At 38.5% G+C, this 26,813-nt stretch overlaps 1 protein-coding gene across 4 annotated transcripts; it reads right to left on the bottom strand.

Annotated features, from left to right (window-relative positions):
- Nucleotides 1–26,813, bottom strand: gal3st3 (galactose-3-O-sulfotransferase 3). Of its 4 annotated transcripts, XR_003403991.3 has the most exons (4): nucleotides 24,755–26,813; nucleotides 4,266–4,351; nucleotides 1,966–4,170; nucleotides 1–1,878 (listed from the first exon to the last, which is right to left on the bottom strand). XR_003403991.3 is itself a non-coding variant. In XM_026936137.3 (3 exons), exons 2-3 carry the CDS (start codon nucleotides 4,349–4,351, stop codon nucleotides 2,922–2,924), a joined length of 1,335 nt encoding a protein of 444 aa, XP_026791938.1. In that variant the 5' UTR covers nucleotides 4,352–4,357; nucleotides 24,755–26,813; the 3' UTR covers nucleotides 1–2,921. The 4 variants fall into 4 exon arrangements, 3 of the variants coding, with proteins under 3 accessions (XP_026791938.1, XP_026791936.1, XP_026791939.1); XM_026936137.3 differs by having other exon boundaries at nucleotides 1–4,170; nucleotides 4,266–4,357; XM_026936135.3 differs by having other exon boundaries at nucleotides 1–4,170.

Raw genomic sequence — 26,813 nt, 5'->3', positions numbered from 1 at the left:
TTTTAATTTTTATTGGTTTTATTCTCTTTACATAACTTAACACATCTTAAATCTGATTGTCAGAAACATCTTATTTAAAGCTCCTGTTCAAAATAAACATGCCGTTTGAAAATGAACTTAGAACAAATCCAGTGTCTCACACACGACACAGTCGTGTTTTATTTTTATGTCCATCTGATGGGAACAGTAGCACAGTATACATTAGAGTACCCTTTTAAGATCTGAGAACCTTTTTTTTAATCTCAAGCAAAATGACAAAATCCCAACAACTAATATTCACATACAGTACAATTTCATTGTTTTCAGTCAGTTTTTTAGTCATTGAAAAATAAAGGAATTTATTTTTTATTTAGGAATTCAGGAATAAAGGAAGCAGGTCACATCCTACAGCTTGGCCAGCTGATGACGGGTGTCTGTTTAAAACGCTCTATTACTCAAAAAACTATATATATATATGTATGTAATAATTCATAATACAAGAGCACTTATTAATATGACAAGGAATCTCAGATCTTGAAGATCCCGCTATTATGATTCAAGTAGTATCCGAGCCCTGGTTTATCTTATCGCTCTCTCCTGCTCACAACAGTGTGAGACGGATAAGATACACAGTTCTGAGTGTGAAAACGAGGTGTGAACTGGCTGATGTGTGTGAGCATCAGGTGCTTGTCAGCGTCGCCTAGTACAGCGTCGCCTCACTCAGCGAGACAGTATTCTCACCTAATCTTCGATACTTTGTTATTAACCTAAATGAAAGAGAAGATGAAAAGTGTGTGTGTGTGTGTATTGTTCACATGTATTAGTATGACCTACATTAATAAACAGTTCTAAACTAGAATCCAATATGAAAAAAATCCTTTTTTTTTGCAAGAGCAGGCAATTTTTAAAAGCGCATAGCTCACATGGTTTGGTTTATGACCCTGTCCACAGCTCACATTGCAGATCGGCTCTCGATTTACTGGATCAAAGGCATCTACACACACCTGTGACTACACAACCACTGGCTTCACAGATAAATTTTAAATTGACTTGTCATACTAGTTAAACTCATTTATCATGGGAGGAATATCATTTGCACTTATTATGTGTTGTACATTGCAATCCATTTTAAAGCAAGGTGTACGTGTGGTGTCTATTACCTAGTACAGGCAGGGTTAAATCACATGAAAGTACAAAATCATATTCTGATAAAGCTCTAATGCTCCAAATGCTTGTTAGTTGTGCATAATAAAAAGGAAGCAAATCAAATGATTGACACAGCACAACTTGCCTCTCAGATACTGCTAGGTATATGATGATAATAATAATAATAATAATAATAATAATAATAATAATAATAATAATAATAGGTGACCTTCTGTTACACATACAATAAAAGAAAATCGAGGACTTTTGAATTTTTGGAATGCAGTATTACAATTCTTGGGTTTACACACACACAATTTTTCCAGTGGTGCACAGATGAGACACTCAAGACTAAAAAACCTGTTGTCAAAAAATAAACCTGAATACACTCTAATCATGTACCAGCATTAAGAGAAAATTTTAAAGCAAATCAAATAGCTTCAATATTAAATATAAACTATAAATTACATCCTGTACATTTGCTGTGAGGACGGCTTTCACGGTGAGACTGTCGGCAGATGAGAAGTTAAGCCTTATATGTAATTGTACAACAGTGTGAAAACACTGTACTACCTGTCATGAGGAAGGTTTCAAGGTCACTGTGTTACTGCAAATTGCTTCCCGAAACTAGTGAGTCTTGCACAGTAGCATGACAGTCCATTTTCTCATCTGTCTTAGCTTTTTTTTTTCTGTCCCTCATTAATTCTTTCTGCCATCCTCTGCTCTGAGCTGATCAGCATGCTCCTGCAACAACTGGAAGAAAATGCAGGGCAGTGTAACCCAAGCAGCATCCAAGGAAAAACTGAAGATTAAATTATTAAATATTTAAATGCTTTTCACCCTATAAGAGGGTTGCGTCTTCAATGTCTGGCAAGAACTTCTTGTGATTCAAACGAAGGAGTTTACAGATGTCTTCTGTCATTTGACTGAAGCACAGCCCTGATAAATTTCAAGTCAGAATGCTTTTCTCCTTCCATTCTGCCTGCTTAGATAAAGTGAGAATATAATGTAGTCAGGAGAAAAACACAGTCTCTGTGCTGCCCCAGATTCTTTACACTGGGGAAAAAAAACAAAGGATGTGGACCACAACATCCAACCAATCAAGACAAGGAAGTCAATCATATTGCCTGTCAATTCAGTACGCAGCACTTCTTGCACTAGTGTTTAGGCATTGTAGCCGGGGCAGCACACATCTCTATGTCTTGGGGTGTAGCTTGGCTGGAAACATGGATGAGCACGGCTGTTTGATTTTAAAGTTAGAAAACTTAAAAACTCTAACTCAGGCTGTTACCTGCTAAATTTGCTGACTGTCCCTTTAATGGTGCAGTTTTTTTTTATATGCAAATACCTCTAGTGCCTACTCCAGATGTTGTCATGAAGCCACATTATTGCCAAATGTAAAAGGTAAACCTATGGATAAACCCCTCTTTCCTCAAGACCCAGGCAATGAAGCGTATGTCCTCAGGATATGTGCTTGCAGAGGCAGAATGTATGTTTGTACCATGTATGTATGTGTGTGCATGTTCACGTGAGAGAGTGCTGTATTTATACAGTCACATCCTACAGCTAACAAAAAGCATCACACATACACATACTCTGGTCTTTATGAGATTCACAGATCCAGCTAGCAAAGTCCTCATTAGAGGAATTCTTTAAGCCATACACTGAAATGGCACAGGTAAACAGGTCCTGAGGAGGGAGTTTTAGATGGCTGGTATAATCTTGGACTTTCACTGTGCTTCAAAGCTCTTTCCCTGCAGTCTGTGTCACAAGATGAAAAGAAGAAAACGATGGGACTAATTGTGTGACCCAACTTGACGTGTCTGGTGGAAGGACCGTGCTCTGGGGCTCCTCCCCGGTGTGACTGAATGACGTAAAATGGAACCAGTGGGTTGTTGGTGCTGGCCAGAGGGTTTCAGCACATTATTTAAAAAATACCTGCTCCTGTAACGCAGCATCTGCACGTGCAGCAGTTGCTTTGAATATTGCACTTCGGGCATGATCATTTTCAGGCACATGTCCTTTGACATGCCAGACTCCTTTGATGCATTGACAGGTAAGTCGTACCCAACAATAGCCACCTTGGAGCTGGGCTGCCAGGGCCGCAGTTCTTTGTTGGTGATCTCTGCAGCTGAGCGTAGCTGAGGCAAATTTCCACCAAAGCAGCTACGTATCATCTGTTCTTGGGCACGACGCAGCAGCTTTACTTCCCTAGCAACACAAGCTAGCCCCAGTTCATTCAGCTGCCTCCAAAGTGAAGCATTAAAGTGGTCATACAGCATGGCATCGATAGCATTCCATTCCCGGATTTTGCCCAGTTGTGCTTCAGAAAGGTTGCCTTTAGATGAAGGCATTCGCATGTTTTGCTTGATGTAGAGCACGTCCTCTAAGTCCCATGACAGCAGATGCCGCAGCAGGACTAGCGATTCATCAAAATATTCTGCAATCATGACCAGTGAGAAGACATACTCCACTTCTGCAGCAAATCGCTTCGCATACCTCACCACGTCTGCAGACGGTCGATCCTTATCGCCGCCCAGGTCAAAGGTCAGCGTATTCCTGGCATACATTGAATCTTTCTCCTGTGGACGATAGTAAGCCCAGGGATTGTCCAGAAATGCTTCCAGAGAACCATTGGGGACTCGCTTAAAAGTATCACAGTACTGATTGTAGTAGCTGAACAGGGATTCAAACATGGCACCAGGCTCACGCAAGATGGTGATGTAAATGGTGTTATTGGGCATAATGCGTTGCAACTCAGAGCGGCTGAAGCGCAGGTGGCTGGTCACAATGTTCGGCGGCATGGTGTGGGGGTGGACAAAATGGCTGCTGAAGATGCGCGGATAGCAGAACTGGTGGTCACAATGGGTGACTGGCAGCGCCACCGTGAGGTTGTTGCGTTCGGCAAAGCGGAAGAATATGTTCTGCACAGTACTGCTGGCTGTCTTGTGCGTCTTGAGGAAGACCACATTGGTGTGTTTGAAAGTGGTGCTAGTTTGAGGAGGGTTCAGGGATGGGCAGTTCATTCGGAATACTTCCATGGTCCTGTAGAAACAGAAAATTAATATTATCTGTGGTTTTACATAGAATGAGAGAAAGACCATTGAAATCTGTGTAACTTTTGGTTAGTATGTTCTTACCAGCTGAGGTGACCCCCCTGATGCAACAGCAAACTGACAGTACTAACTGCCACCAGAATCAGGAAAATCTTCTTCTGGGACATCATCTGTTACTGAGACAGAGAGAGAGAGAGAGAGAGAGAGAGAGAGACAGACAGACAGGTTAATCACCTGAATAAAGTGAGAGTTGTTTCTGGTGAATGATGATGTGAGGGAGAACGTGAGAGCCCACAGACAAATGCAAACTAGCATCTGGAGTTGGATACGCTGATAAGGCCATTTCAGCACAAATGAATTCTGGGAGAGTATCCAAGGAGGTCTGTGCCCTCCTTACTCTCACTAGCATCACATGGCCGCACCAAGCGCCATATTACGCTATCTTATTTCCCTTCCCCATTCACTTCAGCCATCTTAAATAACGCTTTAACACAACATCCTGTTTCCCAGCGATCAAACCCAGATATCAAGGTAAATTAGTTTAATTACCATTATTGAAACTAGTTATCATGAAAGGCTATATAAAAGGCACAGGTAAGTCAGTACTGCTAATGAAGGTAGCTGCACTGGCATCAGTCAGGGCGGATTGCTAAGCTTTGCTTTTCACTGCAATTTGAAATAAAGTTAGATTATAGAACCGGCAACTTAACCAGTGTGTGCAAAAAAGACAGGTTTACTTTTTCCAGGTTTTACTTTTTCCAGGTTTTAATTTTTCCAGGTTTACTATATTACGAGTGTATTGTAGGAAAAATACTACACTTTTATCTGTGTTGCTGGGAAATATTTGAACCAAAAAGTAGCCTTTTCAAGTACCACATTTGATAATACCTCCAGTATCATCATACATTATCACGTCTACCTTTAATAAGAAAGTAAAGCCAAGTAATTAACAGATCTAACTAGCTAGTAAACTCCAGTTACAACAGTGCTTCCTGGATCATGCTATATTAGCTAGCTAAATTTACCCATGTGAATGACTTCTGACAATATGTGAACAAATAGAACTTCTTGAATTTTTAAAGAAGCTTCAAATGCAGCTCGGACTGATCATATTAACTAATTAACTAATTACAGGGCTGGACGGAAAGAAAAAAAAACAACATTTTAAGCAATTTGTCATTTGTCTCAATATTTCTATATTACGATCTTGTGTTAAAGAAATGCCATGATTTGATTTAATATTGTAGCTACGTGTATGTGGGTCATTTAGAAAATCATTTTAAAAACTTTTTTCCTCACTGATTAGTTATTTGCATGAATGAGAAAATGTACATGAGTTCCTAATAAATTGGTCAGTGAGTTCAATTACAGTCGGAGGTAAGTGGTCTCAAAATGTCTTGTGGGTGTATGGGGTGGCCAGGGTGGGCATGAGACTCCCAGCATGACTTTTTATTCCAGCATGGCCCTGTGTTTGAGAATGTGACAATAAAAAACTGACACATTTCTGAAGCATTCTTTTTTCAAACACGGTATTAACATTTTATCAAGCATTTCAATTTACTCCAGCTATGTTCGAGGCACATAAAATGTGTGCCCCTGCATCATGCTGTATTTCCTGTTTTTTTTTTCTACTCATACGTAAGTGAAGTAAAATCGATTGAGCTTACATACTGTGAATTTAACTTCCACTTAGTTTCAGGTGTGAAGCCAAAAAATAATGAGTAAACTGGAGTGTCAGGAGTTTTTGATAAATGGCATTACGTGAAAAAACTTGCAGTACTCAAAAGAGCAAAATACTGAAGTGCCGACTCACTTCAAGCAGCATGTTATTTCTGTAGGAAAGAAGTAGCTAGCTATTTTTTAACCGTGAGTGACAAACTAAATGAAGATAATATCAAAGCATTTACCACTCCAGCCTCCATTCATTTTCTATTAGCTCAACTTCCCAAGGTCGTGAATTTGCCTAGATTAACTCACCACAAAATTTATCAAACGCAAGGGTTTTTTTTTTTTTTTTTTTTTGTGATTCTGAACTTTTCCCATTTAAAAACATTTGCTTTTTGCCATGCATAGTTTATTCATGTTTTGTCTGCCATCTCTGTGTGCAAACATGTCTGTCAGTGAGTGGTTGTGGTCGTAGTCTGCTGCGAAAAGGCAGCATGAGAACAGCCCTCTTCCAAGAATATACCCCTTCAAATGTTACGCCATGCAGGGATTTGTTAGACGTAATTGATGTATGTATTCCTGACATATGTGTTATGAGTAGGGATGCCAGATTTACATAACAAAAACAGCCCATTAGAGAAGCAGTATTAAAATACACAGTTTTCCTAAAGAGTTCTTTCATCAAGGTCCCACACTGCTCTGAGCAACCCGCAGGCCACTAATTTACACCTGCTGAAAAATAGCCGATAGCCTTTTTTTTTTTTAGATCAAACAGAATTAGTAATCAGCTCCAAATATCTCCATTTTTTTGTGCGCCAGCTTCCCACTTTTTGCTTTTTGCACAATTTCCCCCTCAAATGCATATGCATGAGGGGAGAAACACATGTTTTACACCTAAAAACAGGCATAAAAGAGCTTACTGCATCTGCCACTCAGTCTTTTTATGGACATTATTATTTTTTTCAGTTACACACATATCTGGACGTGTAACAGCTTAATGTTTTGCAATATAGCATGCATTGCAGAATTGCCTGTATCATGATGTTGTTGTGGCTCGAGTTACACTGTTCTTTCTGTTCTTTCTATGTTCTTGCTATTCTCTGATGCCAGAGCCAAAGACTTTGTTGCATATCCACTTTTTGGTGTGGAAACTTTGCTCTGCTCACTGAAATGTTGAGAATCAGCATTATAACACAAGTGGTGGTAAATCTCATATAATGACATTCACTAAGATTAACTGGGAACTTGCGGTTAAGTAAAGTCTCTGAATTTCTCAATTGAATCTGTTTCTATATCTTTGTGACATCTGTGCTGTCTCAAAATCTTCTTCTGTCCATGTTACAAACTTTCATTTAAAAAAAGAGACAAATTAATTTTTTCATTTAAAAAAAAAAGACATCTTAACCCAACAGCTAAACCAGAGGAGTGGGGCTGAATGTTTGGGACAGACAGCAGCACAAAGACACATCCATTTTTTTTCTTGTCGTAACGCGAGCTTTCCCTGGTGTACTGAGCGCTGGGCCCTCCAGTCCACTGGGACGCTGCTGGATCAAGTATCGAGCTAAAGCTCATAAGAAAGGGATTAAAGAGGCAGCCCATTGGAGACTGCCTCAACGCTGGAAAACACAAGAAACACCCCCCCCCAATCCCCCTTTTAATTAAACAGGCTGATTGGGTTTCTAACGATCCACAGAGATATGACAGCAGAGAGGAGGGAAATTTGAGAATCACACTGAGGCACATGATGTATTCCTGAGAGAGAACCAGAAAGTGGTCTGGGTTTTACAGACAACAGGATGAACGCAAGACAGCAAGACAGCAAGACAGCAAGACAAAATGCTATGGGCCTCAATTAATGATGCAAACATTAAAAATTTTTTAATTAACAAAGTTAAACACACTAAATACTGCCTGGTCTTTTTGTAGAGTTTATTATACAGAGTAGGTGAACTTTTTTTTTTTTTTTTAACTATAGTCACAGCCTTCACATTTGACTTGTAAATTATATGAGGATAACAATGGGTGCTGACGCACCGGCCCCTTTGCTCCTTGATGCCCTTTTTATAGCTTTTTTTTAAAATATCATTTGGAGAGGCTTGCCTGAAATCCTTTATAGAGAAGTTTTAACTGATAAAATGAGTAAAAGGCCCTGGCTGCTGCCTCACATGACTTACTGCTGCGCTCCAGCTATAATCTGTAAGCCTACACTAATGCTCCGTCTGGAGATAGTGAGTTTATTGTGTTTAAAATCATTTGATTGTACTTACTTTGTCAAGTTGTATTTGTATTATTACACTTCATTGAGAAATTGTGCAGCAGAACAGCTATGCTAAGCTGTGCAGCCTTAGCGCTAGCTGAAAAGCTCTGTCTTTGTGTTTTGATGCGTATCACATACAGTATGTGTATAGCACTTAAATGAGTTTTATGCCTTTGCTCTTGCATTCAGCATTTTTTAGCTGGTATTTTGATCCAGACTTGGTTGTGTTTAGTTCACTTCTTAACTTTATATCAGAATTGCATTTTGTTATGCGTATCACACTGTCTTTCATTATTCAAGATATTAAATATTTATTATAATATTTAATTTCATAAATGTCAAAAACTGATGATGAATTTGGGTGAAAGCTTCTTAATGCGCTGTTGAAAATGAAATAAAATCCACATATGGTTATAAACAATATAGCACATGATGTCATGCATTTAAAAAAAAATAAAAAATTATCACCCAAAAGCATCTAACATTCACGCATCATTTATCATATCTGTTTGCACATTGTTTCAAAAAACAAAAGTCAGACGTAAGGCATCTCTGATATAAAGGGCATGATCACTTCCTCTCTTTCTATCTCTTGAGTTATTTTCCATTCGCTCTCTTGTCTTTCTGTCCTTTGTAGATTCTAGTTTTTCTTCATTATTCTGTTCATGCCTTCCTGTCTCTCGCTCTCATTTATGTTTTTACTTCAACACCAGCTCTACTAAATGCACCATGTTGACATATCATATAAAATCAACCTTGCTCAAACTAATTACTAGGAATTTTGATCTGATCAAGTTGAATAGATTTTCTGAGTGCAGACTTTCATCTAGTATTAGAAGTTATTGTGGAATGATGAAGGATAGATACTCTGAGAACTTCTGGGTGGTTTCTGATTTATACTACACAGCCAGACCCCCCACTGAAGAAACACTAGTGGAGGAATGACAAAGGAACAGGGTCAATTTTCATCACGAGGAACAGGAGAGCTGGAGATTCGGGCATGGTCTTCATGCAAACTTCACATATACCATAACGATTACCCTGTTTCCAACTTAGACTGTTCTTTTTTTGAACCAGCTGTTGCCAAATGTTTGGCATGGATAAGGGTGCATGAGTTTAATAGCCCTGAATTGAAGCTAAAAAAAAAACAAATAATAATCAGATGCCTGGTTTAACCTGCTAACAAACCCCAGTGTGAGAATGTGGAAGGCATATCATATTCAATAATGTACGCGTTTCTGGGGAAAAAAAACAAAACATGTGGAAGGTAGAATCTACTAACAACGCTGTTCAACTTGTTCCTAGAGCTCTGCAGTTTAATAAAGCAGGAAATCCCCCTTTCCTTCTTTGAGCTGTGTGCATTTGATAGTGGCATTATCTTCTAAATCTCTTATATCTATCTGTGAGACGCAATGCCTGGGACTGAGAGAGAGAGAGAGAGAGAGAGTTCATGGTGTGTCTACAGCATCCAACCTTAGTGTTGTAATCCTGAGAGATTTGTCAACTGCGAACATAAAAATCTTCTGAATAAAAGTGTCAGAACATAAACTTCTAAGTTTAACTCAAGCTCTACTGCACATGTCCACATGTAAAACATGAAAAACTAGATATAAAATGTCATGTATGTTGCCTTCTCAAATTTCACCCATTTTCCAGTTTTATTCCAAAGTGCACTAGTGTTCCATGTCGTCATGCTACAACTAAAATGGTCACAGTCAGAACCAAAAAATATAAACTGGCAAGCAGTTTGCCAGTGGTGACAGAGATCTATTAGAATTGATGAATCTTGGTCCATACTGTGACATTTGACAGACCTGTATCTAGCTTTGCTTTGCTAGATTTCTTGTCTACATTTTTATCCTTTACTAATCTACTGGAGCTCATATGTTTGTACTCTGTGTGTTTCTTCTGATTAAGTCAAGGTCAGGTGGAAATACATACACAGTACAGCCAAACACTTGACGTGATTCATGATGGAAACATTTCCGTTTGCTGAAGTAGATTTTACACACCAAAACAGAACATATCACTAACTGACCATAGTTACATTGCCTTGCAAAAAGTATCCCCCCAAACACAGAACGTTTCTTTGTTATGTAGTGTTACATCCTGGAACTGAAATTTAGACTTAATTGAGATTATATATCATGAATCTACACAAAATAGCACATAATATTGAAGTGGGGGGTGGACGGTAGGGTAGTATCAATCAGGGTTTGGTTAAAAAAGTCCTAAACATCTCACGAAGAGCCCTTAAATCCATTATTAAAATATGGAAAGAATATGGCACAACCACTGATCTGCCTAAACGTCAGAGACTGAGTAAGGAGGGGATTCGTCAGAGAAGAAAACAGGAGGTCAAGGGTAACTCTGAAGGACCTGGAGAAATCTACAGCTCAGACGGGAGAAGCTCTTCACAAGACAAGCATAGCTCAGACACGCCACAATGCTAATATTTAGAAGAGTTTTTGGAAAAAACAAAATGTATGAGCTCCCGTTTGGAGACTCCCCAAAGATTCTCTGATCTGTTGAGACCAAAACAGACCAAACTTTTTAGCCTCGACACAAAATGCTACATTTGTCGGAAACTCAACACTACTGATCACCCTGATTGAAGCATGGTAGTGGTAGCATCATGCGGTGGGGATGCTTTTCATTAGGAGCGACATAGATGGGCAATCTTAGAAGAAAACCTGTTCCAGTCTGCAAGAGGCTTGAGACTGGAGAAGAGCTTCAGCTTCCAACAGGACAACAACTCTAAGCATACTGCCAAAGCTACAATGGAGTCGTTCAAATCTAACAAACTGAATGTGGTAGAATGGGCAGGCAAGACCAGACCTCAATCCCATTGCAAATCTGTGGCAAAACTCAAAAATTGCTGTTCAGCAGCAGTCTCCATCCAATCTGACAGAGCTTGAACAATTTGCCTAGAAGAGTGGTCAAAACTATCAGCATCCATACAGGCATATCCCAAAAGATTTGCAGATGTAAATGTGGCCAAAAGTGGTGCTATCAAGCAATATTTTTCACTTTCAAATGAACTCATTCATTCAGAATCAAAGTGAGATCCAATGGAAAGATTGCTTTTTCTGTGAGAAAGTTTAAAGTTTACCTTCATCCCTCAACCTCTGATCTCGTCTCAAGCAGTTGCAGACTATTAATAGCTGTGTTGTTGATCAAATAGATGGAGTTCAGACCACTAAAGATTGAAAAGTTACAGGAATTTACACAGCACCCTGGCTAAAGTGCCCCTGATAGGGCTTTAGAGACATGATTTCATTCTGTATGTTGACAGGTTTTCTTTTTAAACAGGAAGTCAGGAAAGGAGCATGGCGAAGGGCTACTTTGATTTCCACAACAGTGAATAGTGCTCGAGATACGCAGTGCCTTGCACCGAATCTAAACAGAATCAGTAGTGGTTTAGCAAACCTGATAAAGAACATGCCACATTCTTAAAGAGAGTTTGCTTTCAGCTGTGTAGGATTTCTCCCTGTTAATTTTCCCATTCGATATCATAGAGCAAAGGTTTCTAACCACACCTCCTTGGATTGGTAACAGGCCATGGATCATTTGTTATGGGCCCACAGCAGGTTTTGCTGAGGGCATTAGGCTTCCCATAATGCAGAGGGAAAAGACTGTCATTTAACAGAAAGTGGTGCGGAAAAAAACTGTATTGAAAAGAAACAAGCCTCACATGTTATCTGTGTGTATACTTAGTATACAGATCTTCACAGTCAGTAAGCCTGTAATGCTTTTGCATGAAAGTTGTGTATGTGATTGTTTGATCGATGTTTGATTGATGTTAATCAGCTGATGTTGAGGAGAGATGCAGTCTGCAGTCCTATAAGCGATACTGGAATGTGGATCACTTACAGAGTTACTTCAATAAAATGGTATAAGGACCATGTTGAAAGATAGAGGAATGAAGGTTGATCAAAACCAGGTTTCAGGGACTTGAAGTTTCATTTATCCATCTATTCGTTACAAGTTTCATTGTTAATGCAACTTTGAAGCACAAACAGAAGAGTTGGCGTATAGAATCAGCAGCCAGTTGAACAGTTTGATGCTGAAACTACTGTTGAATGATGGCCAAGTGACAGTGACTCAGAGTGTAAGTAAACTCACCAACTTTCCATCCCTTCTGTTCTGTTGATGTCACTTCTGAACTGGATATCGCTTTTTTAAGAAAAAAAAAAAAAAAACCTGATTTGGGGTTTGGTGAGAAGGGGGGACTAAAAGAGCAAAATATTTGTGGATACTGAGGTTAAGAGTAACTATAGGTGTAAACATGTAACTAATTTTTCTTCAAGTAATAGGATATATTTAAGAAATTGAATATTAATGTGATATTAAGATATTAATATGTGTGTGTGTGTGTGTGTGTGTGTGTTTGTGGCTCATTGCATAATCCTGACTTTAGCATTTAGCACAATTCCACTACCACGAGCAGGAATGAGTCGCTCTGCTCATCATGTTAATGGGGACTTGTTCTTTCTGCTGACGTGGATTAATAAGCAGACAGAGGAGTAATAATAAGAGAACAACATCTCAACTTGGACATTTGCAGACATTAAGTTGTGTGGCTTTGCCAGATCTTTTTTTTAAACAGCCTAACATTTAAAGAGCATCTTGATGGGTTAAACTGTATCAGGGTGCTTCAGAGGGCTTTTTAAGAGCAAACATATGGCATACATTCAGTTTGCTTCTGTTTACTCTGATCAATTTTACCATGTACTCAAGATTTTGAGAAACCATGCTAGCTGTGTATGAGTAGATAAATAAATCCCAGTAGTTATGTTTCATTTTTACATTTAAATCCCTCTGTTTTTCCCTTAGTTAATCCCCTGGAGGATGGTACATGCCCTGACGGCACACTCCAAATCACCTGCAGCTTGACTGAATTATCAAGTGTGATGGAACCATCAGCAGTATGTTGTTCTGCTCTTCTGCATTTGCACTGTGTTCTGGGATTTAAGGCAGATGGGAAAGACTCTGGGTCTGCTTCATTTTGGTCAGGAGACCACCAATAACAACAGAGATGACAGGGGGTGGGCAAAATGAAATGTTTCAAGAAACAAAGCAAGAAAGCCACAGGAGACACTGAGAAGATGTATGCAGTTAATGAAATATCTCTCTGTCGTAACTCATATCTGCTCAGGACTGTATATGCCTGTATGTATATTCTGAGAGGACAGGAAGGCATGCATGTGTGAGAGAAAAAGGGAGAGAGAAAAAGAAGTGTTGAGTGGAGTGTCTCTGCCTGTAATGGGACCTCTTCAATAGACCAAAGGCCTTGTTTTCATGATAATAAAGCAGACGCAAAAAACAACACACAAGAATGCACCACTGGTGGACACTGGTTTGGCAGAAGTATTTTTAAGATGGTGTGTATGGGGGGGATTCATTTATTTTCAGCAGTTGATTTAACCTAGTCAGGTTTGTGGTGGATCTGGAGCAGTTGCCAAAAAAATTGTATGCAAATATAAAAATCATGGGACCACAAAGACACTGCATCGTTAAGGAAAAGCACATATTCACAAATTAACTCCCAGCAATGAACAAACTTTGGTCCAAAAGGAACCCCAAGACAACAAGAAAGGAACTGGTGCAGGAGTTGGAGGCATCAAGTACCAAAGTATGCAAAGTTCACTATTAAGAGAATCCTGCATCACCATGGCCTGAATGGCTGTTGCACAAAGACGAAGCCCCTACTCCCAGACCAGCATGTGTTTACGGGTGATCGCCAGCTTTTTAGAGGGGTATTCTCTGGTCAACAAAAATGGAACTGTTGGGCCATAACTATCAGCGCAATGTATAGAGGAAAAGATTGAGGCTTTTAATCGGAAGAACACAACTGCAACTCAAAATAAACAACTAAAAATAAACGTGGCGGCATTTTGTTGTGGGTGTGTTTTGCTGAAAAAGGTACTGGTGGAGCTAGTTTACGAATCCTCAGAGCCACATTCCATATGTGGAAAGCCTTCCCAGAAGCGTGGAGGCTGTTATAGCAGCAAACGGGGGAACAACTCACTATTAATGCCCATGGTTTTGGGCATTGATTTTCAACATTCAGGTGTCCACATAGTTTTGGCCATATAGTGAAGATGGCATCATGAGGAAGGAGGATTATCTAGAAACACTGAAGCAAAACCTCAAGACATCAGCCAGAAACTTGGTCATTACTGGGTCTTCCAGCAGGACAGCAATCCTAGGCATACGAGCAACCAAAGTTGTAACAAAATGGCTTAAAGACAACAAATTGAACATATTGGAGTGGCCATCACAAAGCCCTGATCTGAATCCCATAGAAAAGTTGTGGTCTGAACTGAAAAATTATGTCTCTGCAAGGAGGCCCACAAACCTGACAGAGTTACACCAGTTCTGTCAGAAGGAATGAGCAAAAATTCCGGCAAAGTATGTATGAGAACGCATCCTACTGCCTCAGTACTCAAATGAAGCCCTTAATTAACAAAAAATGACATTCCCTTTAAAAAACAAGGGAAGGCAGGATGCATGAAATGGAACAGGATTTCACTTGAGGTCAACTAAATGTTTTTTTTGCCCTTTGGATGTAGGAGAGCAGTAATGTAATATAGTGTAATGTAATGTTTAATGTTGATCTTACACTCTCTGCTTAACCCATATCAGTGCAGGTGGATTCATTTCTGCCTACTGTATATTAATAGCAACTGGGCACATGCCCAACCAGATCAGCAACACTGTGGTGTTACAACATGTAAAATAGATCACTTGTAGTCAGGACCTGGGTGAAAGATTATGTAAAATAATGCCCCAGCTTTCCATAGTCAGCATAAACCAGGGGAAAAAAAGAGCTGCTCTGTCTGTAACAGATGTCTGCTTGAGGCTGCAGTGGGGCCTGGAAAATGCTCAGAAACAAGTCAGAGAAGTGTGTCACTGGCATGTGATTTAGATCGTTTTGATCTTTGCACTTGATGACAAAGATGGACTGGAACAGCAAGAGTGAGAGGGAAATGCAGAGATACAAAGAAAAAGCAATGAAGTGCATGTCTATTTTTCCTGCACTTCGCCGAGAAGATAAAAATGGCTTTGATGCTTTGAAATTAAATCTTATTGATGCTACAACAGAGGCTAATTTGGGTTCGTTCTAATGCCGAGGTCGGAGTTGAAATGTTGGGGACGGCGGAGGATCAAAACTCGACAGAGGGAAACGTAACACGGTTTGGTCTGACAGGGAGCGTCTTTGTTGGAAGAGTTTTTTTCTGTGCGTCGAACGGTTTTGTGTTCATTGCCCCTCAGAGAGGCTTGTTTTTCTTCATGGAAACCACAGCAGTGCAAAGGTTCATGGGAACGCCACCTGTAAGGGGTGAAGTCAATCATATCTGCACAGGTGACAACCACAGCTTTACCCTTATCTGTCATTTGAAATGAAATATTGAGAAAAGATTTCAATTCGCTTTTATTCAAATACGCTTCTAACTTGATTGAACACTTGAATAATAACTTGACTTAGTGAACTGATTAGTGAACAACACACAAAAATGGTTTGTTTTAGTATCACTTATATCACAGCTCTGTTGATTGGTCAGAAGGTGTTGATTAATTTTCTATAACAGAAAGTAGTGTATCAGACAGTAGTTCCGGCTGGTACAGAAACAAGGTTTATATTACTGTGCTCTTTCTAATGTTCTAATTTTTTTTTCTATAGTAACAGCTCATACACAGAGACTGACCAGAAAAAAAAAATTAACAAAGTTAAATGTTTAACAAAGAAAAACATAATCATTGTTGTGGTGAAGTGTTTTGTTAGGGGACTTTTAACATTTATTGAAAGAGTCTTGGTTGTAAGCGCTTTGTAACAGTCTTTTGCAAAGTCTTCAGGACACAGAAATTTACATTTTTTGGTTTCTTAGTAAAATGACAAGTTGTGTTTTTGGAGACGGGGGGGGGGGGGGATGGGGGAGATGGGGGAGATGTGAGAGATCTATCTATTGATGTGGTTATAACAGGAACTAACTTGTCAAATTTTCAAATTTTGTCAGGAGTAAATTTTGTTAGGAGGATTTGAATGAATCATCATACCTGAATGAAACACAAGTAAAAATTACTATTAAACTTTTAAGCAAAGAAAATCTCCTCTGGGTCAGAGGCAGAAAAAAAAAATTGTGTAATATGATTTCATCCAAAGTACTAACCCAACCCCTGATTCCAACCTTAACATTCATAACTTTTTATATGAATCGAGTCATGCCAATTTATAAACTATACATATGACTACTTTCTGAGCAAGCTGTGTGTGTGGACGTCTTGCCCAGGCACTGGAACACTGATGGGCATCAGAAATATGTGTGGTTTTCAACCACAACATCAATAAATAAATTCAATCTCTCTTTGACCTCAGTCAGTCTGTGTGCTTGTCTCATTTTCAAATGACGAGTTTAATACGGAATTAAAGCCACACTGGGCAAACCGTGCTCTTCTGCTCTGTCATAGCTGGATCTTTGAACTATGGTCCTGCACCAAAAAACCTACTGTTTTATCAAAGCTCAACTCTTGATCCTCAACTCTTGATCCAACAATGATCCTGTGCCTGGCATGGATCCTGACCAAAAGTCACCAGATCTTCTTATTCATATGGATTATTTCTATGGTTCATTAGAAATTGGATAATGAAAAGACTCTTGCATAACTAGGGGGTGTGGATGTGGATGTCTGAGAGTCTATCATTTCACTTGCTTAATACCACGGACTACACAAAGCCTAATACCAACTAATACCAACCCCTAAAAAAAACCAGGACATTTGGACAGTCATAAGCTGAAAACTCAGGCTGAGAAGCTGTGGCTCAGTGTGACTGCACACACACACACAAGCATCTATTTTCCAGTGTGTATAAAGTGCTGACCTGAAAACTGGCAGATGAGCTTACAGTGCATGAGGCAGCAGAACATGCAGAATATCAATGAAGGTGTGCAGAAGAAAAGATGGACAGGATGGGAAAAAAAAAGATAAAAGATAAAAGTGGATGAAAGTCCAGTTATTAAAATAATGAACATATACAAAACACACACACGTACAGTATATACACACAGGATATACAGTGGCGTGTCCAGGTTTTTAGACACTGATGGCAAAAGAGAGCTAAAGCACACTAATGGGACACCGCTTAATTATGTAAAGGGCATGGTTGCATTTGCAGAATATCTGATTTGTTCCTTTGTGCAAAATGAACAGTCATATAATGACATGACTGCACCGGCTTCATATTTGCTCTGTAGTTCCAGTGGTGGCTTTAATACGTTTTTTTTTTTTTAGCAAAGCCCTGAAACTTATTTTTTCTTTCATGTTTCTTTCATTTTTCCTTACTACTTAAATCCTTTAATGTGGTTTTTCGCTTCAGATGTTAGAATTAGACACATCTGTTGCTACCATGTTAATGTCTCTGCCGCTACACTTTTAGAAAAAAGTTAAATCCATCAATTTAGATAACTATGGTAAATTAAACGCTCATTAAATTAATTTTACTATAACCAGGTCTCAACATTATGAAAAGTAAAGCGACAATACCGAAATGATTATTACTTTGCTTTTGCAAAGTTGATTTACTCCTTCAAAATTTAAAATTAACCTCTGAGTGTGCGTTAAATAAGGAATAAAACACTTGGGCGCATTCTGTTGTAGGAAAAAAATCAACAGCGGGGTGGTGTGATGCAGTCAGATGTGAAGCAGAGTCACTCTTACCAACCCAAAGTTGATAATCTTCCTATAAAAGTGTGTCCCAAACTGTTTAATCTCTCTTTAACCACAATAATTTGCCAACGATTAAAATTTTTTATATATATTAAACAGCACATTATACTTATTCTGTGTTTATACTGTAGCTACATTTAATCTTCTATGAATGTTTAATAAATAACTCCTGTCTGAAATCTTCACCATACTAATGACTACACATTTTTCGTGGTTAAGTAACAAGTTTTACTCTGTTTATTTCTAGGTTATTAGAATCATCCGCCATACAAGATCCTGTGTACTATAGAAATGATAACTATTAAATCGCCATTATCATAAACTGTCCATGTTTGTGTTTGTGGTCTCTGGATTATTAAAACGAGTTTATATTTGAACTATAAAAGCAAACTGCAGTCACAGACTCATTTCATAACAAATTTTAAAGATTCGATTATTAATGACTTTGTAAAGATAATGTCAGCTAATATATAACACTAAAGAAGGGTTAAATGTAGCGTAGACTGTATTCTGCTGCATAAACTGAGGCATGGAGTTAGTGATTCAGTTCTGAAAGTGCATATATAATCGTTTAAGAGAGGAAGAGAAAGATTTTTGCGTGTCTGTCAAAACAACACGTTGATCAAATCTACTGTTCGAGAATTAATTTTTTTTTTTCCAGAACAGACAACACAAACGACACCAGAGGGAGCAGACAGAGGCATAAACATACGAGGTCAAAACATTGAGTTGGGGATAGACAGAAACGTGACATTGATACAGTAACAGGATATGAAAGTGGAAAAGACGAGAGTGATAAACGTTTCACAGAGACGGCTACGTAATAAGTGAAAGCCGAGCTGCACCCACTAAACTGTGTCCGTGTTTCTACTTCTTCTGTCTTTTAGTCAGACTTTATTGTCTAAAATAAAAGAAACAAGTGCTGTGTTTATTAACTGTTAATGTACTTTATGTTACAGAGCTGTTGAATTCTCAACTCTGATTGGTCTATAATAAATGTTTACAACAGCAGCTCTGACCAGCAGTAGTGCCATGTGTACTTCAGATCACAGGTTTACATTAATGCGCTCATCCTAAAACCGTTATCGTTTCTACAGTAACAGCTCATTCCCAGTGACAATCACAGGTTTTGCAGACTCTCCACATCATCAAAGCATTAATAAAAAAAAAAAAACTGTTGTTATTCCACTTATAGTCATGAAAAGGGGGAAGTTAACATTTATGGAAGGAGTCTCCAGTGTCAGCACTTTGAAACGGTCTGTAAGTTTTCCACCATGGGAAAGTCTTCAGCACAGAGGAGTTTGGGTTTCTGGTTTCTTGGTAACAGGACAAGCTGCACACCAGAAACTAACTTGTCTCACGGATGTTCCACAGCATTAAGTACATCATTAATAAACTGATAGTTGTAATCATTGACAAACTGCTGTGGTATGATAATAAAACACTTCAGGGCATGCTGTTATTGGAAAAGAATCAGAAAAGAAGAATCGAACCACTACGTCGCTGGTTATTTCCCTATACCTGCATGCCTCCCAATTTTTTATTCCGTATGTATATAAGTTACTAGCTATACAGTAACACAAAGTGTGTTCTGTGTGTGGCAAGAAATACTTCTGTGCTCATTTAATGAACAGGAAGCAGCATTACTAAAGCACATTATTGATCCTAATCTCATGAAAAATGTGCACGATTGTGATTTAATATGAATTTTAAATGAATTAATTTGTAAGAAAACAATCATTTAGCCCCAACCCTGACGTTAACCTCTTAAAATGATATGACAGGGCCGATGGATGTGTGGAAGTGTTATATTCAGCTATCCCAAGCAAAAAAAAAAATTGAAACAAAGGAACAAGATGCACAGAATATATGTGATTGGTTAAAATCACAGTTTTAAATCATACCTTTAGAAATACATTCTATTCTAACATGTATGTTCACATTCTGTTCAAGAGGCAGGTTCCTTATTAAAAAAAAACAAAAAAACAATAAATTACATACTGCAAAGTTAAAAGTTGCACATTTTATGTACGAAACTGTTCGACTTTTACACTGCAGCAGACTGTACCATTGCTCCATCAGTGTTAGGCGTCTCGGGAATCGTTCTCCGGTATGTGAGTGAGGCAGTGGATACACACAGGCCCACACACTTTCACTCTTTCTCATTCACCATCTGACACCCACAACACACACACATACACACACACACACACACTTCTCTGTGGCTATGGAGAAACCACCAGTAAATATTTAATCATAGGCCAGCCTAATCAAGTTCCCATTTTAAATGCCAACACACACATGCATACGCACAACCATTTCTTATCTTGCTCATGAGAAAATTTATGAACAAGCACTGTTTCCATAAATTTAATCCGCAGCTGTTGCAGGTCACTATACGGTGGCTGATCCTCGCTCTGACCCCGGTTTCTGTGCAATATTGGTAAATGTGAAACAGTTTTCCTGTCAGGATTATTACAGGATATAAGACTCAGACTAATCAAAAAAGAATTAACCAGAATTAATCTACACATGCTCATCGAGCCTATTGCTCGCCTGTCTCTCTCGTGTCATACACCAGAACACACTTCTATAATATAATCGACTGTTCGACACACACACACACACACATAATCATGCTGACCTTAATAAGGATAAAAGCTAAAGATTCCATACTGGCAGTTCAGAGATAAAAGCTAACTGACCTTTCCTGTCAGTTATTGCAGGAATGATTCGCTCAGAAATCAGATCAGCTCTGATCCTCTGCCAGCCTTCACAGGTCCATATCACTGCATACTCAGTCCGTCTCTGTCAGCACTCGCGTTAAAGCCGTGTCACGTCAGTTTAGCCATGCTAGTGCTTGTTAATGAGAAAGTGTGTGTGATTGCAGGCATATGTTCATAGGTTGCCTATGCTGATCACAGCAACAATCTTCACACAATGCTGATTTGTGTCATATGGACAAAATGCAAACAAAACCTTTCAAGTGACTTTTCCAGTAGAAAGAATTATAGAAATTCAATTCAGTGGCGAGGTAAAGCTCCCTGAGACGACATGAGGAAAACAAAGATGAATCAGAGTCAAAAGCAAACCCATCCTTTTCTGGCTGACAGCAGATAGTGCGATTATAAATCATTACTCTTCTACAGCTGGATAGTATAAAGTCAAACAGTACTATGTGTATTGAAATGATTTTCAGTACGAGCACCACACTCTTTATGATTACGGCAGCAGTTCTTAGGTACAAACCAATATCACAGGTAAGATTACTCACGGAAGCAAAGGGGAGATTTAAGCATAAACTTTGGGAAATCTTGAAATAATCAACAGCAGCAGAATGGGAGTATTAATTTATGTTGCAGGAAATAAAGAGAAACAGAAATTCTGCTTATAATTTCCACCACTTCTCTCTGTTTCTTTTTAGTGTTCATTACAGTTACTTAGTTATATATTTATACATATACATCTAAAGTGACATCATCATCATCATCATCGTCATCCTGTCTCAGTTGTAAATCACAAAGTCTGTGCCAAATAGGCTATAATGTAATGTAATGTAATGTAATGTAATGTAATGTATGTACATTCTAAATCAGTTGTTCTCAAACTTTTTAAAGCTAGAGTAAAATAAATTCTGTTGACCCCCTCATTACAGATTTATTACAAGAACATTATTTCAATGTCTACAATATACGCTCACTGTCCACTTTATTAGGAACACCGGTACACCTGCACATTCATGCAGCTATATAATCAGCCATTCGGTATAAACTGTAGCGACTGTTGTGTGTGAAATTCCCAGAAATGTGAAATACTCAAACCAGCCCATCTGGTACCAACCACCATGCCATGCCATGGTTCCTGTCACAGAGATCACACTTTTTCCTCATTCTGATGTTTGATGTGAGTATTAACAGAAGCTCTTGGCCTGCATCTGCATGACTATGCATTGCGTTGCTGCGACATGATTAGATAACTGGATGTATGTGCAGGTGTAAAGGTGTTCCTAATAAAATGGATGGTGAGTGCATGTTTTCTCTAATTATTAGAGCCATAAAGCGTTCTAAAGCGTTCTACGAGTTACTGCAGTTTGAATTTAAGAGACCAGTCGAACAATCATTCACAACTGTAAACAAGTTCATCAATAATAAATACATTAACTTTGATAATTGTGTGCTGTGATTTCCATCACTGTAGCAAAACTGTTTATGCATCACGGACCACTGGGGGTAGCCAGGACCCCTGCTCTTTGAGAACCACTGCTCTTAAATATGATGATAATAAATCAAGCAAATATGATTTATTCAAACAAACAAAATTAAATCAGTTCAAATATTGAGTTCAGCCATGTTGAAAATCCTTTTTTTTAAATCCAGATGTATTTTGTACCCTATTCAAATGCACAGTTTTGCATCCGTTGAACTACAGGCAAATGTTGGACTGGGTCGACTAAAATAATAACCAAGACAATTGGAAAAAACACACACAAATCTCAGGTATGCCTACACATCAAGGAGACACGTAACTGAATAATTAGCACGTTATTAGCACTGAAAATTAGGTGATTATCGTTGAAGCACAGTTTCCTGACATGCCAAGTTATTATGCTGAGTCTTAAATTTAATGCAGTTAGACAGCCAATATACACAACCTAAAGTTAAAAAAAAAAAAAAATACTAATTGCAAAAGAGTAGATGATAGTTTACATTAAGATAACAATGAATTTGGTTGTTTTTTTAGTGAAACCAAAGGGTACGGTAACGTGTTTTGTATGTAATCAAGATATCAGGGTGTGTATCATAATATCGTTTCATGTTTCGTATTGTAATGTATCGTATTGCAAAGTAATGTATCATAATGAAATGTATACTATATATATATATATATATATATATATATATATATATATATATATATATATATATATATAGTACTATGTAAAAGTCTTAGTCACATGCAAAGAAATGCAAAGATGCCTCAAAAATAATGAAATTAAATCTATGTTTCTATGTTTAAAAAAATACTATAAGGAGGAGTAAACAGTAATAAATGTTTAACAATAAATAAACAAAGTTAATATTTGGTGTGACAACTCTTTTCTCCTTTTTTTTCCAATTATCAGTCTCAGGTCCAATGTGTGCAGTTTTATAAGGAAATGAGCTGGAAGTTTTACTGAGCATCTTGCAGAAGCAGCCACAGCCACACTTTGTTTTATTTTAGCAGCAAAACTCATTATGTTTTTTTGTCTGAAAAGTGTCTCTTATGTAATATCCTGCTTTCTTTATGGACATACAAACATTTTTCTGTAACATTTAATTTTGTCCTGGAAAACTAATGTTTGGACTTCATTATGTAAAAAAAAATATGACTGTAAAAAAAATAGGATAGCCTAGACATGTATGATTGAATTATGATTGTCCTGAATCAATAATGTAGAAGTCATAAAAAAATACACACACACACACACACATATATATATATATATATATATATATATATATATATATATATATATATATATATATATATATATATATATGTGTGTGTGTGTGTGTGTGTGTGTGTGTTATACACACACACACACACACACACACACACACACACACACACACACACACACACACACATTTATATACATGTATAGTTAGAAGAATGTACCCACCTGTCTATGTTTCCCCTGTGTGGTGTGTTAAGTTACCCGGAGAGAAGTGAGGCATTAATGAATGAAGGCAGGCAGGCAGCAGTGAGTGAGTGAGTGAGTGAGTGTCGGAGTGACCGCAGTGGACGCGGCTGATATGTGAGCAGCCGCAGCAGCAGGGTGGGTTGCCAGATTGTGCCAGATTGTGCCTGATTGGCTCGTTTACCTCTCTACGCTGCACGGGTGTGCTGCCGTTTACTCACACTAGGGATGGCACAATGCCTCCAGATGCCTGATATAAACGATATAATCGGCTTACGCTTACAGCTAAGCTTATAACTCTAGATTATTAACTTATAACTCTAGATTATTAACTTATAACTCTAGATTTATTAATGGATGATAAAATAAAGAAATAAGACTAAGCTGGCAACATCGTCACGAGATAGAGGCAGAGCGGTAACGCATCACTTCACGATGGAAAACTGATTCAAAACAGCTTTCAGTCTGAGCTCGAAAAGGTCGTCATAATGGTCGTTGTTTATTTTTTAAAAAAATGACGGTTAAATTGCTGACGTAGGCTGCTGTTTGTTTCGTTCGGTTCTGTTTTGTTTTGTTTTTTTTAAATGCGTTCTGACCTACAGTAGGATATACTGTGTGTGTATATATATATCACACGCACACACACACACACACACAGACCATAGCCTAGACATATACACTCCTCTATCTGGTGAATGAACTGTATGTTGTCTACACACTAGTACCCTGAATAAACAATACACACAGTACAGCTTATAAATATCACACTATCACACACACACACACACACACACAGGGGTTCTATAGACTATACACTAGCTTATAAATATGAGACACACACACACACACACACACAGCGGTTCTATAGACTATACACTAGCTTATAAATATGAGAAACACACACACACACACACACACAGGGGTTCTATAGACTATACACTAGCTTATAAATATGAGAAACACACACACACACACACACACACAGGGGTTCTATAGACTATACACTAGCTTATAAATATGAGACACACACACACACACACAGGGGTTCTATAGACTATACACTAGCTTATAAATATGAGACACACACACACACACACACACACACACACAGAGACCCAGGCGCATCTGTTCTGTAAGCTATACACTAGCCTATAAATATCACACACACACACACACACACACACACACACACACTGCTAGGGTATAGCTCTGAGGCTATGTTGCTAATACTCGCGCACTCACCTCTGTCATTAAACTGCTCCTGATAAAGAGGCTTCATGTATTCTGCTCGCTCCACTTCTCCATCACACACACACACACGCACACGCACGCACACACACACACGCACGCACGCACGCACACACACACCGCGTGCTTTTAAGCCTCCGACGTGTTATTCCCGGCGCCGTGACGTAACGAGAGGACTCGTTTTCACGCTGATGGCCGCTTGTTTTACCGACGAGTCCGTGGTGTGCGCGCGCCACCGCCGCGACCCCCCTCTTTTAATCCCCCCTCTTCAGTGACCAATGCGCGTGCAGCCACACACACACGCGCGCGCGCGCGCACACACGGATTTTCTTCCTACCTAATTGTTATACCTTCTTCTCTTACTATGTCTGTACTTCGATCACTTATTATGTGATGTGATTTTTTTTTAATTTCATTTCATCCTCTTGTCGTATGGGTCACGTGACAACGCCTTTATTAATCCCCCAAATCAATCAATAATCCTATTTCAGTCAGTAATCTTATTCTCAGCAGCAGGCAGGGATGAAGAACTGAGGGGGAAAAGAAGTAGATGTGCATTAAAAAAACCACAACAGCTTGGTTTATTGTGAGAGAGGAATCTATGCCTGCAGTGCTGAATTAGAAGCAGCCTTTATTCCTCACATATACATTACAGTAGAGTCAAACAGTTTTCTTTGCATATCCCAGCTTGTTAGGAAGCTGGGGTTAGAGCACAGAGGCAGCCATGTTGTGGCACTCCTGGAGCAGAGAGGGTTAAGGGTCTTTAACCACTGAGCCACCACTGTGCTTTAATAACTAACACCTACAGTAACACTAGAGCCTACTGCATCAAATACATGCGCTGAGTCTTGATTTGGTTCCTCCAGTATGATGGATTCCTATATGAATGAATGCCACTGTTCATAGCACACTGTATGAACAGTGCTAGTCTGGGCACAGTTAACTCTGTAAGGGTGAATTTAACTTCTGTAGAGCTCAGTTTGCACCTATAGTGACGAATTAACACCAACAGTGTTGGATTTGCACATACAGTGTTGAGTTTGTGTCCAGATGGTCTCATATGAGTCCATCACGTTGGATTTTCAGTGTATGTTGTTGATCTCCCTTCAGATTTTCAGGATTACACTCTACACACACACACACACACACACACACACACACACACATTGCATTTCAGACTCTTGTGATCAATATCAATAGCTCATTGTGATATGGAGGCAAAATGGACACTGGACTGTCCTGGGCATTTAAGATAACCTCTGCGAAACCTATGGCTTAATAAATGAGACTAACTCATACATACTAGTTTTCATCTTACTTCTGTTTATGAGTAAATTTCCTCATCAATTTACTGGCATTATAATAACCATCAGTTATTAGACTGTTAATAAATATACAGTATTCTATTAAATATTATTAGAACAAAACTCTAATATAAACTATTAATTAAAAGTGTTCTCAGTGGGTCATTCCCAAAACTTATTCAGCAGTAACTAACACTAGCAGCAACATTAAATAAATTAAACACAGGTAATCGCTGATTTATTAAAAGCACTATAAATGATCAGTTTGTAATGTAAAGTGTTACCCAAACTCTGTAGTAATACTGCAGAGCAATGAATCACTGTTAAACTGAAAATAAAACTGACCTCAAATTTGTTTCACAAAAGCGTAATAACAATCATACATTAGTGCAAGTGTGTTAATACGACACCTGTAATTTGCAGTAGCACTGGCTACTCATGGCATTTTGTTGTCTTATTAACGTCAAGAGAGAGAAAAGAGAGACAGATGCTGCTATAATGTAAGTTATGAAAGGAACTAATTTGTTTCACAGACATTAAATGTAATTATAAATGGATAACAAGTAACATGACATTCTTTAATAGATAAAAGCAACGTCTGTGTGGTAACAGAAATTCAACTCAGCAGTGATTATTTTCCTATAATGGCACACCCTGTTGCGTTTTATTTCTTACATATTAATACTGATGATTGTCTTCATGGGTGAATGCTTCTGAGAAACTGGCTGAGGTGGTGTTTGGACTCGAAC

This window comes from Pangasianodon hypophthalmus, chromosome 4 (genome assembly GCF_027358585.1).
Source record: "Pangasianodon hypophthalmus isolate fPanHyp1 chromosome 4, fPanHyp1.pri, whole genome shotgun sequence".
Classification (NCBI taxonomy): Eukaryota; Metazoa; Chordata; class Actinopteri; order Siluriformes; family Pangasiidae; genus Pangasianodon; species Pangasianodon hypophthalmus.
This window is presented reverse-complemented; position numbering and strand designations above follow the sequence as displayed.

Bases quoted from the DNA above. Each gene is read 5' to 3' on its own strand.
- gal3st3 (XM_026936135.3), bottom strand. The intron at 4,171-4,265 runs GTAAGAACATAC...CTGTTTCTACAG, and splicing joins CAGGGGGGTCACCTCAGCTG to GACCATGGAAGTATTCCGAA.